Here is a 16,657-nt window from a genome sequence, read left to right as displayed (position 1 = left end):
GATAGAACTCAAGGAAGATACAGTTCAAATCAGGAAGATAAACGAAACACATATTACAATGATCCCAATCAGAAGAAATCTATGGAATCTGGGCCTCCTATAGGAAAATAACCAAAGATTTCGTTTTTATACAAATAATAACCTGAATAAATTGAAAAAATACACCAGTTTCTTAGATGGGATGACTGAATATTATCATTAAATCAATTCTTTGTAAATTATGTATTTAATATAATGGATATTTGGGAGATGTGGTTTTGAACAAATTTAGTTTAAATTCAATTAGATGAAATATATAAATAAATGATCAAGACGGATTTTATTTTATTTTTTCAGATGGAGTCTCACTGAGTCATCAGGCTGGAGTGCAGTGGCATGATCACTGCAACCTCCGCCTCCTAGGTTCAAGTGATTCTCCTGCCTCAGCCTCTCGAGTAGCTGGGACTATAGGTGCCCACCACCATGCCTGGCTAATTTTTGTATTTTTAGTAGAGACGGGGTTTCACCATGTTGGCCAGGATGGTCCTGATCTATTGACCTCATGATCCGCCCACCTTGGCCTCCCAAAGTGCTGGGATTACAGGCATGAGCCACCATGCTCAACCAAGAAGGATTTTATTAAAGGACTAAGGCATCATGTTATGTCAGATTTAAAAGGTAATACAGAGACACATTCATTAAAAGTGTGGCATTTGCACAAAATAAATAGACTAAAGAGATGGAAAGAGACAAGATGAGTTGGGTTGAAATCCTGGTTCTACTGTCTTTCAAGTAGGAAACATTGGACAACTTCCCTAACCTTGCTAAGCTACAGTTTTGTCATTTTTTTAAATAAAAAAGTTACAAAAATTATTTCATGGGATTGTCATGAGGACAAAATAGAATAACTCAGGTAAGACATTTTAAAAATTATTAATATCAGCTATTATTATCGAAGAATAGAAATTCCAGAGAGAGACCCAATTTAAACACAGTATGTGTCATGGATGAACATTCTGTATTAGTGGGGAAACAATGGGTTAGGTAATAAATGGATAAAAAATGTGTTTATATAGAAAATAGATTCTTATCTTGCACCTTGAATAAAAATAAAGTCCAGTTGGGTTAAATATTTTATTGTAAGAAATGAAGCCAAAGAAAAGATAGGTAGTCATGTATGTCTTCTTGGAGTATGAAAGTTCTTTCTAAGCATAACTCCAAAAGCAGAAGCCATAAAGGGATGATAATGTGGACAATCCTTGGTCCTCATCATACGTGACCCATTATAACTCTTTCTTCTTGAAACCCTTTTTTTTAGACTCCAGAGCTCAAGACTGTCAGTTTTCTCTTACTTCATAAATCAGTATTTCTCAGTCTCCTCAAACTACTCTGATCTCTTAAGGATGTAATGTCTCGGTGCCCCATTTATCATCTTGTACAGTTTACTGGATTTAAATATGATCTAAATGCCACTTATTATATCCTCAGTGAAGACTTCATATCCCCTCCCAATTCTTTTATATGCAACTGTCTACTCAAAAGCTCCATTTAGATGTGTAGCAGATTCCGCAAATAAAACATGCCCCAAACTGAAATTCTAATCTTCGCCCGCAAATATTGTCCACTCATAGCCTTTTCCATTTTGGTTGATGGCAATTTCATCCTTCCAGTTGCTCAGGTGAACACTTGAATGTATTTGCGATCATTTTCTTTCCCTTTTAGAAACTCTACATCTAATTCATCATGAAATCCATTCAAATTTAAAAATATACTTAGAATATGCTCACTACCTCTATAGTTACCACATTTAAGCAAACCATCATTATTCGTTTCCTGGACTATTGGAATTGCATTCTTTCTAACTTGTCTCCTAATTCTTATTTTACTCCCTCCTTACAGTCTAGTCTCAACAGAGCAGTCACAATGATCCCTTTTGAAATGCAAGCTAGGACTGCTCAAAACCCTGAATTTTTTTTTTTTTTTTTTTTTTTTTTTTTTTTTTTTTTTTTTTTTCCATTTCACTCAAAGAAAAAGCCAAAGGATTTACAACAGCCTACAAGGATCCTCTCTTACTCTCTTCCTTACTTACTTATCTCCAGCCATACTGGCCACATGGTGTTTGTTGAACACACGTTAGAATCTTGACTAACTATTCCCTCAGACTGAAATGTTCTGTTCCCAGTTGTGAAGTGGAGTAATACCCTCATCTTCTCCAGTTCTTTGCTTACATCTCTTCTTAAAATTGCCTTCTCGACCATTTAGTTAATACTGAAACCTGTCCCCTTTCACCACCCCTCCAAATTTCCCATCCTCTGTGTCTTACTGCACTTTCTCTTTATTTTTGGCATAGCTTTTATCACCAATTAATATGCTCTAAACTGTACTTCTATATTAGGTGTATGTGTGTATTGGGTGGGGGGTGTTTTTTAATCATTCATACTCCCCTGCCAGAATGTGAGCTACTTGAAGACATGACAATGCTTTTCATCACGGCTATGTGCCTAGAACAGTATCTGATAGTAGTATGCATTCAAGATGTGTTTCTTAATAAATTAATAAATATAAATGTAAAACACATATGCATTAAAACACAAAAGCAAGTTTTGAAAAATAATCCTACCATATATACATACATATGTTAGACAGATACCTTAATATTTAAGAAATAATATATAAATAGCTCTTAAAATTTGTGAGAAAAAACATTTCAATACAGAGTAGACAAAGAAAAACAATTAATTTAAAAATACAAATAATCATTAAACATATGAAAGAACTGTTCGGCCCCACAAAACAAATGCAAATAGAAATTAAAGTGGCATATCAGATGCAAATCGAGTTGGCATACATTTTACATTATAATATCATCTCTAAGTGAGTTTTGCTGAATTTGGCAATATTATAAAAACCTAGTGAGTGTATAGGCTGGAAATAGCCTTTCTAAAAACCCTTGACTTACATAATATATCAAAAAACCTCTTATGATCCTACATATTCCCTGAAAATACATTCTAAGTAAGATGACTAAAATATTAGAAATAAGAATGTTCATTAAAATTATATTAAAATAATTGCTCCCAATCAAAAGTAGGATCAGTTAAATTAACATACACATTTAACATACACCCATGTAAGGGTAGGCTATGTTGGTTTTAAAAATCATGTCTGGAAAGGTTTCAATAACAAGAATGCTAATCATAGTATATTAAGCAAAATAAATATGCACCTCATGATTCCTATAACCTGTATGCACACACATGCACAATATGTATGTGTGTGTATAGACATATAGTCTATGAATATATATCTAATACTTATATATTAATACTAATTTCACTAATTTAGCATGTTTCCTCTGTGGTAGAATTACAAGTAACTATTTTTTGTGATTTTCCATATTTTCTAAATATTTAAAAAGTATTTTCCAATAATTATTGGAAAACAAGCCAATAAACTCCACTACAACTGCTTTGGTCAACAATAAAGTAGTAGATGTAAAATGTAGGTTTCATAGTCCACACTATTTTATCTGGCAGGCAGGCCTTCCAGAAGTCTACTTGCCCAAGAGGCTGAGATACGTCTAAAAATTATTCCCACAATATTTTGGAGGGCAGCTCTGCAGCATGTTTGTGGCCCTGTGGAAGGTGAACTCATAAAATATGGATTATTATCATTAGCAAACAGGTCTTTGCATCTGTTTTCATAAAACTGGCAACGCCTTGGAAAGGTCAATATTTTAATGACATCCACCTATTTTCCAAACTTGCATCCTTAGAGTCATCACTCACTGTCCTTCTCCCAAACCTTTATCTTTTATCACCCTCATCTTCCATGCACTCACAAGCAATTCTTACTCTCACTGCTTCTGCATGGGAATAACCTCTCTCATATGATTCCTCCACCTTATCTCCCCCCATGTCAGTTTGGGCTGCTATAACAAAGTACCATAAGCGGGGTGGTTTGTAAATAACAGAGATTTATTTTTCACAGTTCTAGAAGCTGGGAAGTCCAAGATGAAAGAAAGTGCTGGCAGACTAGGTATCTGGTGAGGGCTGTTTTTAGCTTTGTAGATGGTGCCTGGCACCTTCTTTCCTCCTACCATGTCTTCACATGGCAGAAGTGGCACATAAATTCCCTTGGGCCTCTTTTATGAGGGAACTAATTCTATTCATGAGGGGAGTCCTATTCATCTCCCAGAGGCCTCACCTCTTAATACCATCACACTGGTTGATTTAGGTTTCAACATAAACATTTTGGAAACACAAAGATTCAGACCATAGCACCCCTCACCATTTTTCACCAGGAGCAACACTATTGCAATAGTGTTCTCTTTAGTCTCTGAGTCTCTGGTCTTCAGACCTTTTCTTATAATTTGTGTGCCTCTTATTTATTTTTATTGCTTAATTGCCCCGGTCAATCTAAAAAAGTTTGTCAGTTTTGTTGATTTTTTTGTTTGTTTGTTTTTATATATACTTTAAGTTCTGGAGTACATGTGCAGAACGTGCAGTTTTGTTACATGGGTATACACGTGCCATGGTAGTTTACTGCACCTATCAACCCATCACCTACGTTAGGTATTTCTCCTAATGTTATCCCTCCCCTAACCCCCTACCCCTTGACAGGCCCCGGTGTGTGATGTTCCCCTCCCTGTGTCCATGTGTTCTCATTGTTCACCTCCGACTTATGAATGAGTACATGCCGTGTTTGGTTTTCTGATCTTGTGATAGTTTGCTGAGAATGATGGTTTCCAGCTTTATCCATGTCCTTGCAAAAGACACGAACTCACGCTTTTTTTTTATGGCTGCAGAGTATTCCATGGTGTATATGTGCCACATTTTCTTAATCCAGTCTATCATTGATCTTTACAGTACCCAGAATCATAACAGTCCGTCTTCTAAATAAAATTTAGATTAAGTTCTCTAACACAAAGCATTAATCAAATGATCCCTGATTAAAAACTTCCAGTAGCTGTCTACTGTCTTCAGTATAAAAATTTAAAAAAATAATACAAAAGACAAAAACAAGAAATACCTCGTCCCAGGTTTGCTTCCACGCATCTCCCCTGGGTTATTATGACACTTTAAGTTTGTCTCTGCTCCTACTGGAAACTCTCCAAGGTCAGTAACCTGAGCTTACTCTTGTATGTATCCTTCCTAATACTAGACCACTTTACTCTTTGAATTAGATATATGCATATATACACACACACAAACAGACATACACTCGTATATAAGGTAAACAAACTGTTAAGCAGAATAGAAAATTTTTCAATACAGTGGATGAAAATAAAATGTATAACATAATTTTGGGCTAGGAGGACAGAGGGTACTATGATTTTTACATTTCTTAGGAAATCTGTTAAAAGTTCCATTAGAAAAAGACACAATTTTTATAAAACAGTATTACTTAACCTGAAAAGTCTTTAGTAGAAGTATGTAGCCATGCATGATTCTTACAGTTAATCATATTTACACATTTTTTTTAAAGGTAAGTCAGTACAACAAATTTAGAATGTGCATAAATACAACTTGACTTCTTGACTATGCAATTTGACATGATTTTCACATTTTATTTGATAGATTAAAAAATTATTGGGGAAAAGGATGGTGCTTCATCATGCTTTTTTTAAGTTAACCAGTTTGCCTCACAGCAGAGAGACTGTCACACAGAAGATAACCAATAAACATTTTTTTGGTTAAATTAGTATTTTTAAATAATTCATAAAATAATTATAAATGGTCATAATTGATGGAAATAGTTTATATTGTATATTATGCTCTCTATTGAAGAGAGATTTATAAGTAAATGGAAAAAAAACTTTGTCGCTTCTAGAAGAGGGTTCCAACTATTTGACTTAAAATTATTAAATTCTCCACATCCTACATTCCATTGGCTTTCATTATTTAACCTAACGTTCACTGATACTATTAAATAAGTCTGGTATTCTAAACTGAGAAGTAATTTTATAAGAATGAGCCACTGTGATCTAACAATATATTTACTTCTATTTAGTCTAAACCCAGAGTTAGAAACATTTTGGCAATATATGAGAAAGTTGTTCAACTAATAAAGCTAAGAGATTCCTGAATTTGAGCTGTTGGAGTTATAAGTGCTTCTAATTGTGTGTGTTGGGGGTGGTGTGTCTACGGGCTGGGCATATAACCATTAACTGGTTATATTACATTAAGCTAAAAAAAACAGTCATGTGATAATAGTTTATGTTCAACACAACACTGGCCAATTCAAACCAATGTTCCAAAGGAAAAGTCTGTGTTACATTATATTCAGGGGCATGAATGTATGTGCATAAAATTTCCTTGTAAATATGAACTTTCAAGTGAGAAAAATTTGAAAATAAAGAAACGTGAAAAGAAATTTAAGAAGCTTAATGTGTTTTATGCAAACATCATGGCATAACAACAAAACTTCCAAATTAAGGCCATATGTGTTAAGAAATATGCGACAAGTATTTGGTTAAAAACAACATATTGAAAACAAAATTAGTAAGATGAGACATTTACAGAATGGGTAAGAGGTGATCAAAAAGATAGTGAGTTTTGAAATTTCCATCTCTTATGCCAAGGGAAGAATCATATCATTTTCTGGACTCAATCCTTACTATACTATAAAAGCCAAATTTAAGCCCCCAAAAGAAGAAAGATTAGACTGAGAAGAAACTAATAATAGTATTAATAGATAAGGCTTTCTTTTCTTGAAGGTGATAACACAAGAAAAAAATCATTTTAAAATTAAGAATGTTTATTTTTTAAAAGGTAAAAATTAACCAGAATGAGCTGTACTGATTTTAAACTTGCATTATTATGTCTGAAGAAAATAACAGCTGAAACCTAGGATTAATGTCATACTAGGTGCAATTAGTGATAAAAACAAACATCCATATCTTTAATTTTTGGAATTACTATAATCACACTAATTAATGAAAATTGTCAACAAAAGCAAACAAAGTATTTTGATTAACTATATTTGTTTTGAATCTAAGAAATTTTCATGAAAAGGGCATGAGCATATACTTTGATTTATCTTCTAGTGTAACAGAACTCTTTTGCATATGAGGAAATGCAATTATCCCAATATTGTATTCTGTAGATAGTGGAAAAGTCAGTGAAAAAATAGAAGTACCCGTTAGGAGGACACTGGAGAATTTTAAGAATATGAAGCAGAAAACCACAACACTTGGCCCCATGGAAAGTGAAAAGCTACCAGGCATATTCTCCATCCTGTAATCTCTCAGTTTCATGAGCCTCGACTTTACTTCTCTGTGTATATCTGAACTCCAGGACTCTGCCTATGACCTTTTCAGCCTCTGGATCCCAAAAAAGATGTTCTAACTGTCAGACATGTGTTAAAGAGTTTCTTTGGTCCAGTGAGCTGTGACTTGTGGGAATGGAGATCACAATGTATGTTATTCCCTATGCTTACCCTTTTATCCTTTACTCTTTACCCTTACCCAATTAATTTACCAACGTAAATTAATTGTGCTGATGTTAAGTGTGGAAACAATGATTTACAAATAACAACAACAACAAACAAAAAATTGTTAAACTGTGATTAAAAAGAAAATCAACAAACAAAAAACCCTTCTACTGATGAACCTAGCGTTCATTCTTTTTTACTTTTCTGACTCAGGAAACACTTGACAATCAATTTTTCTACTACTTGTCCATTTGGTCAGCATGGATGAAGTGCTGTGGGAGTGGCAGGGTGGGTTTAGATGTGTTTACTTTCTTGGTGAGCTTCAAGTTTTAGATCTAAGTATAGTCTGTTGCATGAAGATTAACCACTTTCATTTTTAGCTTATTAGAGTAGAATCAGAACTTTTATATGTGTTATTTTTAAATGTTGATTAACTGAATGTCAGTTTAAAATTTCCTGTAGCTCAGAAACAGCTTTTTCCAACTATCCATTATACCTGTGGCTATCTAGAAATAGATGAAGATTATATTATCCCTAAAGACAAAAACTAATTGATCACCTATTGCCAAAATCAGAGAGATGCTTATATTAATAGAAAGATGTTGGAGATGAACTAAAACTAATAAAAGTATTAGAAGGTTTACCCATTTTTTACCACTGATATAAACAATACAACCACTTGTAAAAATACATATAAAGGCACTTTGTTCATCTTTGTTCATTCAGACTTCTGTGGCTTAGGAACCTTGGTTATACACACTTGAAAATCTAACAGTCCAACCATGTGTACTGTTATCAAGGCATCATTCTAGAAATTCTGTATCTCATCTCAGTTTTGCACAACTCAGGGAAGTAGACATCATATATCCATTCTTACAAATATAGAACTGAGAAACAAAGAGGTTTATCTGGCTAGTAATGGGAATTTTTAAAATTTCTTCTTGAGAAACTAAAAAACATTCTCTGAAGAAAGATTTGCTATTTGGTGGCTGTTAAACATGGTTTGTTAAGAGTCAATCTAAAAACTGAAAGCTTTTGATGTAAAAATTAAGTAAACAATTTGGTTTTTCTAAAAGAGAATAGTAAGCATATGAAAAACATGAGAAAAGGCACATTAAAATTTATTAAGTTTAAGAGAAAAAAGGGTGCATAGTACTTCTTCAGAAGGAATCCAAATATTGCCTGTTCTTTGTCTTTGTGCTACCAATCAATGTGTAGCTGTTATTTCAGTATTGGATCTCATTTGCTTTCTCATTTCAGTGGAGAAAAATAGAGGCTGAGAAATTAATTAGATTAAATAGTTTGTTAACTAGCCTTTAACTTTACTTAGGTACTTGGCAGAAGGGTGAAGCTAAATTTTTACATTAAAAATTAAGAAAGTATATTGGGCCACATCCATTTCTTCCGTGACTAAAATTGCTGTACGTTTTGGCACCTCATTTTCTTGCTCTTTTGGTTTTGAGGGATTATAAATATCCCACACTGGGATCGACATGCTCAGAATAATTTCTCTATATTAAATAATATGATAATTATTCTTGAATTCCATACAACCATCTCTGGTCCCATAAATCATGTATTTAAGTAATTTAAAAAAACAATAAAACCCAGGAACCCAAGAAAGATCCCTCAGATCCCTCTACTACACTATTAGTGTGTGCTTTCCAGACTGAGGGGGACGTTCCATTTATAACTTTCATTTGTTTCCTATCATTGTGGCCAAGTTTCCACTTATTACATGTCTGCTTGCCTTAATATTAACTTCCAGTCTGAAGCGCTGTAAACTGCTTCTCCACTCCTAAATTAAAGCAAATGATATCTAGTCCATATCCACCACCAATCTTACTAGAAGCCACTTCAAAGATTCCATTTTTAAAAAATGAAGTATGGCCTCTGCTTCCTAAAGCCAAGGTTGGCCCCGTTCATAATGAAGTTAGATTTTCCCTGATTCTCCTTCTATTCAAACACTGACAGTTTCCTTCAATATATTTTCTTCGTCTCCTCTGAAGTTAAACCTGCTCATTGTGTTTTTGTTGTTGTTGGAAGAGGGGTGAGAAGAGAGCCCTGGTGAACACCTCACTCAGCGTCACTCAGGACCAGTCCACATGTGTGTTTGCAGTGACATTCCAGTACCACATGTGGTTGTCTTTCATAAACACAAACGTTTCAAAACATTTGAACACTGTCTCAGTTACATACAGTTTCAAGAAAGCAGTTGTGTATATATCTTTCTTATGATGTCAACGCGATATCGAACTCTATGCCCACTGACGGCGGAATAGACAGAAAGCTCTACATCTCTGCTTTTTGACCATTTTCTCAATCACTCATTTATAGTAGCTTCTCTGGCCTTATATCAATGTTGCTTATTATGCAAGCCACTTTTACTCTCTTATCCATGTATTTACACTGTGGCTATAAATTAAGCTCTGGGGCAATGTAACACAGAGTATACTATTGCTTTCCAAGGCCCCTTCTCCCCTTCTGCACATGGTAGGAAAACAGAAAACACAGATCCTCAGATCCTGACACTTAGACATTCTTTTATCACAGGAGCCACAGAGGGGTACGGTATCAATCTCTCCCCCGCACACACACATGCACGTGTGCACACAGACACACAGATCTCAAATAGTTCAGTGTAAGCTGAAGATCTGTTCCTTAAAAATATATATTCATATATATTCATATACAAATATGTAATACATATATTCATATTATATATATATATATATAAAAAATATATAAGAATATTCTTCTGGCACCTGCAGTGCTACTAACCCATAGGCATTTGAAAATAACTCATCTGCTTAGGTCTTTCCAGTTCTGAAGGTATGTGAACTTGAACCCTAAACCCACATGAAGGTCTACAAAACATTGTGTAGTATAAAGAGATACGTCCTATTTCTCCTCTACTCATAGCCGAGACCATGAGACTTGAATATGCTTGCTCTCTCCCTTTATGCGGTGGATCTTTTGCTGATTCACCCTTTGACTGGGGGTGTGGTCTTTTGGGGAGTTCTGCCCTTACATATGTTCTCATTCATGTTCCTCATCTGCTTGGGCCCAAGGTTGTTTCTTGTCCTCTGTATGGCTGTTATAAGATGGAAAACTAGACCAGAATTTCAGTCCAAATCTCTCAGAAAATAGAGACAATGCAGTTCAACTAATATAGCAAATTTCATAAACCTTAATTTATCTGAATACATTAGTCTTCTTTTAGTTACTAGGACATAATCCTCTCCTTCCCCAAGGACTTTTGCTCAAATGATATTTCATCAACTTAAAACATTCTTTTCACACACGTACACACACACACAACACATACACACCATTTTAGGATTCGTTCCTTCTCATTCTTTAGATATGATTTCAACAATTGCTTCTTCAGATAGGCCTTCCTTAACCATTCAAACTGCATTCGGGTATCAGCAATGTTTTCTTACTTGGACATTTTCAAGAGGCAGATATAGTTCAGAAGCAGAAGTTTGAGGTCCCATATCTTGTTCTATAGCCCTTTATCCTGAAGAGCTAAACTGTCATTCATTCTATAATAAGTACGCTACACAAATAAGTGATTACTCAAAGTATTAAAACATAGAAGATATATTCATACAGAGAAATGAGAGAGAGAGAGAGAGAGCCCTTCAGAAACACTTAATAACTTCCAGTTGCAGCTGAACACAGGATCCTGAAGGGCTGCCTAGTTTTCTATTGTTTCAGAAACTAGAATACGTAGGGAAGGAAAATTGTAAAAATTCCTATGCCTCAAAGACCATGAAATAACATTTTCTCTTTTCTCTGATTCAATAGAACGTTCCTTTCTTGCTTCCAGACGATAAATAAGGATTTGTATACATATGTTACAAAGTCAAAATAAGCCCTTGTGGAACTTCATATCCCCATTGTTTTTTAACTTCTGCCAACCAACTGTATACTTTAGGATTGTGATATTAAGCTTTACATATTGGTTTTCAGCCTCCAACCAGAAAACTTTTATATAGTCTTATCTTTAGTTGTCAAAATCTTGGGTTCTGAGAATATCAAACAAATCATTTTTAGCGGCATTTAAGAACCTGACATTAATTTTAAAATAATACTATTTTAATGCCACTTCTATCTATTCTTTCAAATGAATACATTTAAAATAACACAGAATGTAATAAGCAATTCGCAGTCTTCCCACTTTTCAGATCTTTTCACTTTATCATATAATGAAATATACTTGATTAAAAGACATAAGTTCTGTCTAAAGTAAGCTTGCCAACATCAGGAAAACATTTTAAGCAAAATATACTATATTTCAGCACCATATCTTCCCATCAGAGAGCATGAAATCACCAAAGCATTAATTTCATGATTATGATAGTCTACTATTTTTATGTTTTGCACTGCTTAAACTGCCATCGTATTTCAGTCTATTAAATGTTACGGTTGACAGAATATGGGAAGAGAAGCAGACATAACTCTGCTAAGATTAATACTTTTCAAAAGAACAGATTACAGATTTTATCAAATCAAATTAATAAGAGATCTTCATTGCCCTAAAAAAATGTGAGATTTACAAATATTTCCCAAGTACCTGTCATGTGAAGACACTGGTTAAAATTATATTCATAATATTTTATAAAAATTGTAACAATACAACTCTCGGTATGTTTATATTACAGATAAAGATGAACACCCTATGCACACACATAACACACAAAGAGTACAAAATACCTGAAGGGCCGTAAGGATATTTGCTAAGGCTTGTCCGTAGGTGTCATGACAGTGAACAGCAAGAGCACCCAGTGGGATTTCTTTCATCACACTTTCCAACATTCTTTTCATACTTCCTGGAGTTCCCACTCCAATTGTGTCTCCTAGAGAGATCTCATAACAACCCATGCTGTACAATCTCTTAGACACCTGTTGATAAAGGTGAAGTGCTAGTAAAATAATGGAAATAAAGAGACTCAAACCCTCCTGTGCCACAACTAACATCATCTAAAGGTAAAAAATTACAACTAAGACCAGTAATATCCATGAAAAATATATAATGTATTTTCTGGTCCTTTTTTTTTGCTTATTCTAAACATTATATAAGACTTTGATATTGCTGCAATTATCTTTTTCTTGTATTCAAGTTTGCCGTAGAGTCATATCTACCTTATCTTTTTATCCAGCTATTTGTTCCACTATGAAATTACAAGCTACAATGGCAATTATGGCAGGCGTATGTTTCTCAACACTATAATCAAACCAAAGCATTACAGATTTACTTTGGAAGTAGTATTTCTCAAGCTATTAATTTAGGGGTCAAAAGATATCTATATAGCTGACCCTTAAACTCCACAAGTTTGAACTCTGGATCCACTTGTAAATAAATTTTTTTTTTAAATAACCATATTAAATTTTTTTTGGAGATTTTCAACGATTTGAAAAAACTTGCAGACAAATCCCATAGTATAGAAATGTCAAAAAAAAGAAAAAGGTATGTCATGAATATATAAAATATATATTAATACTAATCTATTTTTCTCATTTACTATAAAATAATACAAATGTATTTTTAAAAGTTGAAATTTATCAAAACTCATACACACAGACTGTAGATACTGTCATTCTCATTTAAGAGAAATGTACATGTAATTCAATACTAAATCGTAACTGCATAAAATTAATTGTGGTACATACTGTATTACTGTAATAATTTTGTAGCCACCTCCTAGTGCTATTCCAGTGAGCTCAAAATCCTGGTGATGCTAATCATCTCTGTATGAACAGTTCATCTCTCCAGTAAATTGCATATCATAGTACAATGTGATCTCTTGCAGTTCTTATGTATTTTTCATTATGTTTAGTGCAATACCATAAACCTTAACACCATGAAACTCACAAGAAGTGCAACTAGTGATGCTGGAAGTGCTCCCAAGAAGCAGAAAAAAGTCATGACATAAGAGAAAGCTGAATTGCTGAATATGCACCATAGATTGAGGTCTCCAGCTACATTTGCCTACCGTTTCAAGATAGTGAAAATCAAAATATGTGTTAATTGGTGGGTTACATTATATACATTATATTATATACATTAATATAATATATACATTACTATAAGGCTCCCACTCAACAGTAATCTACTAGTAGTTAAGTTTTGGGGAGCAAAAGTTATATCTAGATTTTTGACTGTGCGTGTGGAGTGTGAGGTCCCTAACCTCCAAATTATTCAAGGATCAACTATATTAAGTTCAGCTCTCTAAGTAGCTTTGCAACTGATAGAGTCATTTAATATTTCTGGCCTAATTTTTCTGGCTCATAAATATATATACTTTGAGGCAAATTGCAAGATCCCTTCAAGCTGAATAATGTTACTTTCAAAGAGCAAGATGAATGCATAAAGGCAGCATGGTATTTTGACAAAGACATGCGTTTGGGAATCAGAGAAACCTGAATTTAAATCTCAGCTCCCACTCATCCTACTCATATGACACTGGGCGTAAGGTTAGCGTACTTAAGCCTCAATCCCTAATCTGTAGAATAAGACAACAAAACACCTTCTTTTAGCATATTTTCTAAGCCTTGGTTACTTGTTCTTAAGAAAAAAAAAAAAAGATAAAAACAATTTTAATAATGACGTGTTTGGTTGTAAAAGTGAAATGAGAATGTATAAAAGTCATTTGATACACAATCTGGCACATGATACTGATTCATTCATTCATTTCATATGTATTTCTTCAATGCCTATTTTATGGCAAGTGCTGTGCTAGGTCCCAGGATATAATGGGGAAATGAATACTGACACGGCTCATATAAATACAGATCCTTAAGTCAAGTGAGGATAGATCTTAGTCAACCCTACTGAGGAATAAATAAATACTCACAAAAATAAGAATTTTCAAACAAAGAAACGATTCTAACCTATGTGACAACTTGAAATAAAGTAAGCTTTATTATAAAGTGCTTACTAACTCCTTGAAGAGGGTGAGAAGGAAGGATCTGAGAACAATGTACTAGGAAGAATATCAAATGCAAATGTTAATGGCTTCCAGGCAGCTGACATATAAAATGCAAAGAACATTCCAGGTAGGGAAAAAGATAAATGCAAAGGACAGTGTAATGAGAAAGCAAAAACTGAGGAGGGAGACAATGAGGGGAAGGACCAAACTGTGAACAGAGTAATCATAGTTTGAAGTAGTAATTTCAGAGAGAAGAGAGTGAGTTAAGCACAAAATGTATTAGAATCACACAAAAGGCCCCTTTAAGGTTGCTGGCCCTGAATTATTCCTGTTACATGACTCTGCAGTAGCACCTTAGGCATTTGGGTACAGAAACGGAGATCCTCACCCAAGGTGTGTGTGGTTCACTCCTATGTGGTGCATAGCAAAAGGAAGAAAGCAAGTCTGCTGGTAAGCAAAGGTGGATCAAGGTTTTGTGGGGCCAGCCTGAAGTCATACCCTTTGGAGGTATTCTTTAAAAAAATATATATATATATATGTATATATATATATACATATATATATACACACACACACACACAATTGTGAATGCAAATTAATGTCAGAGCCTTGGAAGGGTCCCATGCAAGTGAAAATCTACAAAATATGAATGGTGTTATTTTATAGGATACGTGCCTCTGTGTGCAAGGATCTTGTGTAAATAATGATAAAAGGATAGCTTTCATTTGAAAAATCTGTAGTAGATTCCAAAAGTTCAAATGAAAGCACAAAAGAGGAATGGCTTTAGTTAGCTAAACTGAAAGTTTATCCTGCCTAAATTTGGATTTTCTTATAAGGCCATCTTCACTGCTTTGGTGCCAAATTTTTGACAAATTACTAAACTTGTCAAAATTAACCTTAAAAACAAGTCTACATTAATGTACTTTATATACAAATAAATGTCTGAGACAATCTAATATAATCTCAAAGACAGTGCATTTTGTACTCATTGGTATAAATAAATAATAAAGGACAGGAAGAAAATAAACTTCAGTAATCAGGGCCTTAATGACTATAATCTATTGTTTTAAAATTTTTCTGGAATAATAGCAACTTAATCACAGCAGTAAGACCTACAGGATCACAAAAGGATAAAAACACAAAAGTGGTGTATACTCTGATACAACGGGCCAAAGTATGCAAGAGAAAAATACGGATGCTACCTAAGCAACCAAGGCAAAGTTTAAGGGTTTCTCCACAAACTGCCCTGACATTCTGATGGAGATTGCAAAGGCCACTCACTAGGTTATAACCACAAAAAAACAAAATAGATACTTTCATCCCTTCCACCTTTGAGCACCCAAATTGTAGGACTCAACTGTCCCTTAATGTTGAAAAGTTATAGCCAATGTACAGGACTTCAGTGTTAAAATGAAACTATTAGTTAAGTGATGAAATATGTCTTCAGGGCTCATCTCTTAATCTATGACTTCATGCTATGCAGATTCAGTAAACAGTAAGAAACTCCACTTTTAAAAATAATATATATCATGTTACCATAAACCAAAAAAGCTGGAGATGTAGCTTACTTCTGTCACTTTTTGCGGTGTAATAATTCCTTCATATGGACAGCCCAGAGCACAAGACACATACCTAGATTAAAAATAGAGCCTTATAAATATGCATATGGTAAATAAGCCATTTCCATTTTATAAAAAGAATTAGTCAAAACTGCATCAGGAAAATTTATTTTGCACTATTGCTTTATTATTATTTTATCCTTAGACCAAACCAAATAAAGTTTGAAGCATTTTCAATCAACTCACATTTTTATCTTTCTATAATAATTACAATTTGATACATGTATTCGATGACAGATGGGAATAATTAGTAAGTGATTATCTGGTAAAGTTATTCATACCATGGCAACATATTAACATTCAAAGCAGAAAATACTAGTGAAATATATGGTTTTATTTAAATAATTACATACACCCAACTGTTAAATATCCAGGTCTTTGGAAACATACAGGGAGACCACGTAGAAGACTAACTGAATTTTTCTTCTTACTCCCATCTGGATATTTTGGCCTCATTTAGATACAGTCATTAATCATCCAAAGGTCCTGGAACTGGGCATAGCCTCAGAGTTCATTTTTTCTCCCTCTCTCATGGGTTTACCTAAATCATTCCAAACAGAAGAGTGTCTAATGTGTTTAGAAGGCTCAGAATAAAGATATTCCATAAGCTTCTTTGGTAACTCATTCTAATATAAAAAGTCAAGCTTTTCCTGCAAAGACAAAGATCCATTTCAATCTTAAATAATT

At 34.0% G+C, this 16,657-nt stretch overlaps 1 protein-coding gene across 4 annotated transcripts in view; it reads right to left on the bottom strand.

Moving 5' to 3' along the window:
• The window catches only part of HMGCLL1 (3-hydroxymethyl-3-methylglutaryl-CoA lyase-like 1), a 169,689-nt gene that overhangs the window by 72,814 nt on the left and 80,218 nt on the right, over positions 1 to 16,657 (bottom strand). For 3 of the 4 annotated variants that reach the window (XM_011981275.1, XM_011981276.1, XM_011981277.1), the window contains 2 exons: positions 15,920 to 15,983; positions 12,136 to 12,324 (listed from right to left, as the gene is read on the bottom strand). In XM_011981275.1, coding sequence (XP_011836665.1) covers positions 12,136 to 12,324; positions 15,920 to 15,983 — 253 coding nt within the window. The remainder of the gene's footprint in view (positions 1 to 12,135; positions 12,325 to 15,919; positions 15,984 to 16,657) is intronic. The other variant, XM_011981278.1, reaches the window with a different exon arrangement.

The sequence above is a fragment of the Mandrillus leucophaeus genome, unplaced genomic scaffold (genome assembly GCF_000951045.1).
Source record: "Mandrillus leucophaeus isolate KB7577 unplaced genomic scaffold, Mleu.le_1.0 Scaffold223, whole genome shotgun sequence".
Taxonomy (NCBI): domain Eukaryota; kingdom Metazoa; phylum Chordata; class Mammalia; order Primates; family Cercopithecidae; genus Mandrillus; species Mandrillus leucophaeus.
This window is presented reverse-complemented; position numbering and strand designations above follow the sequence as displayed.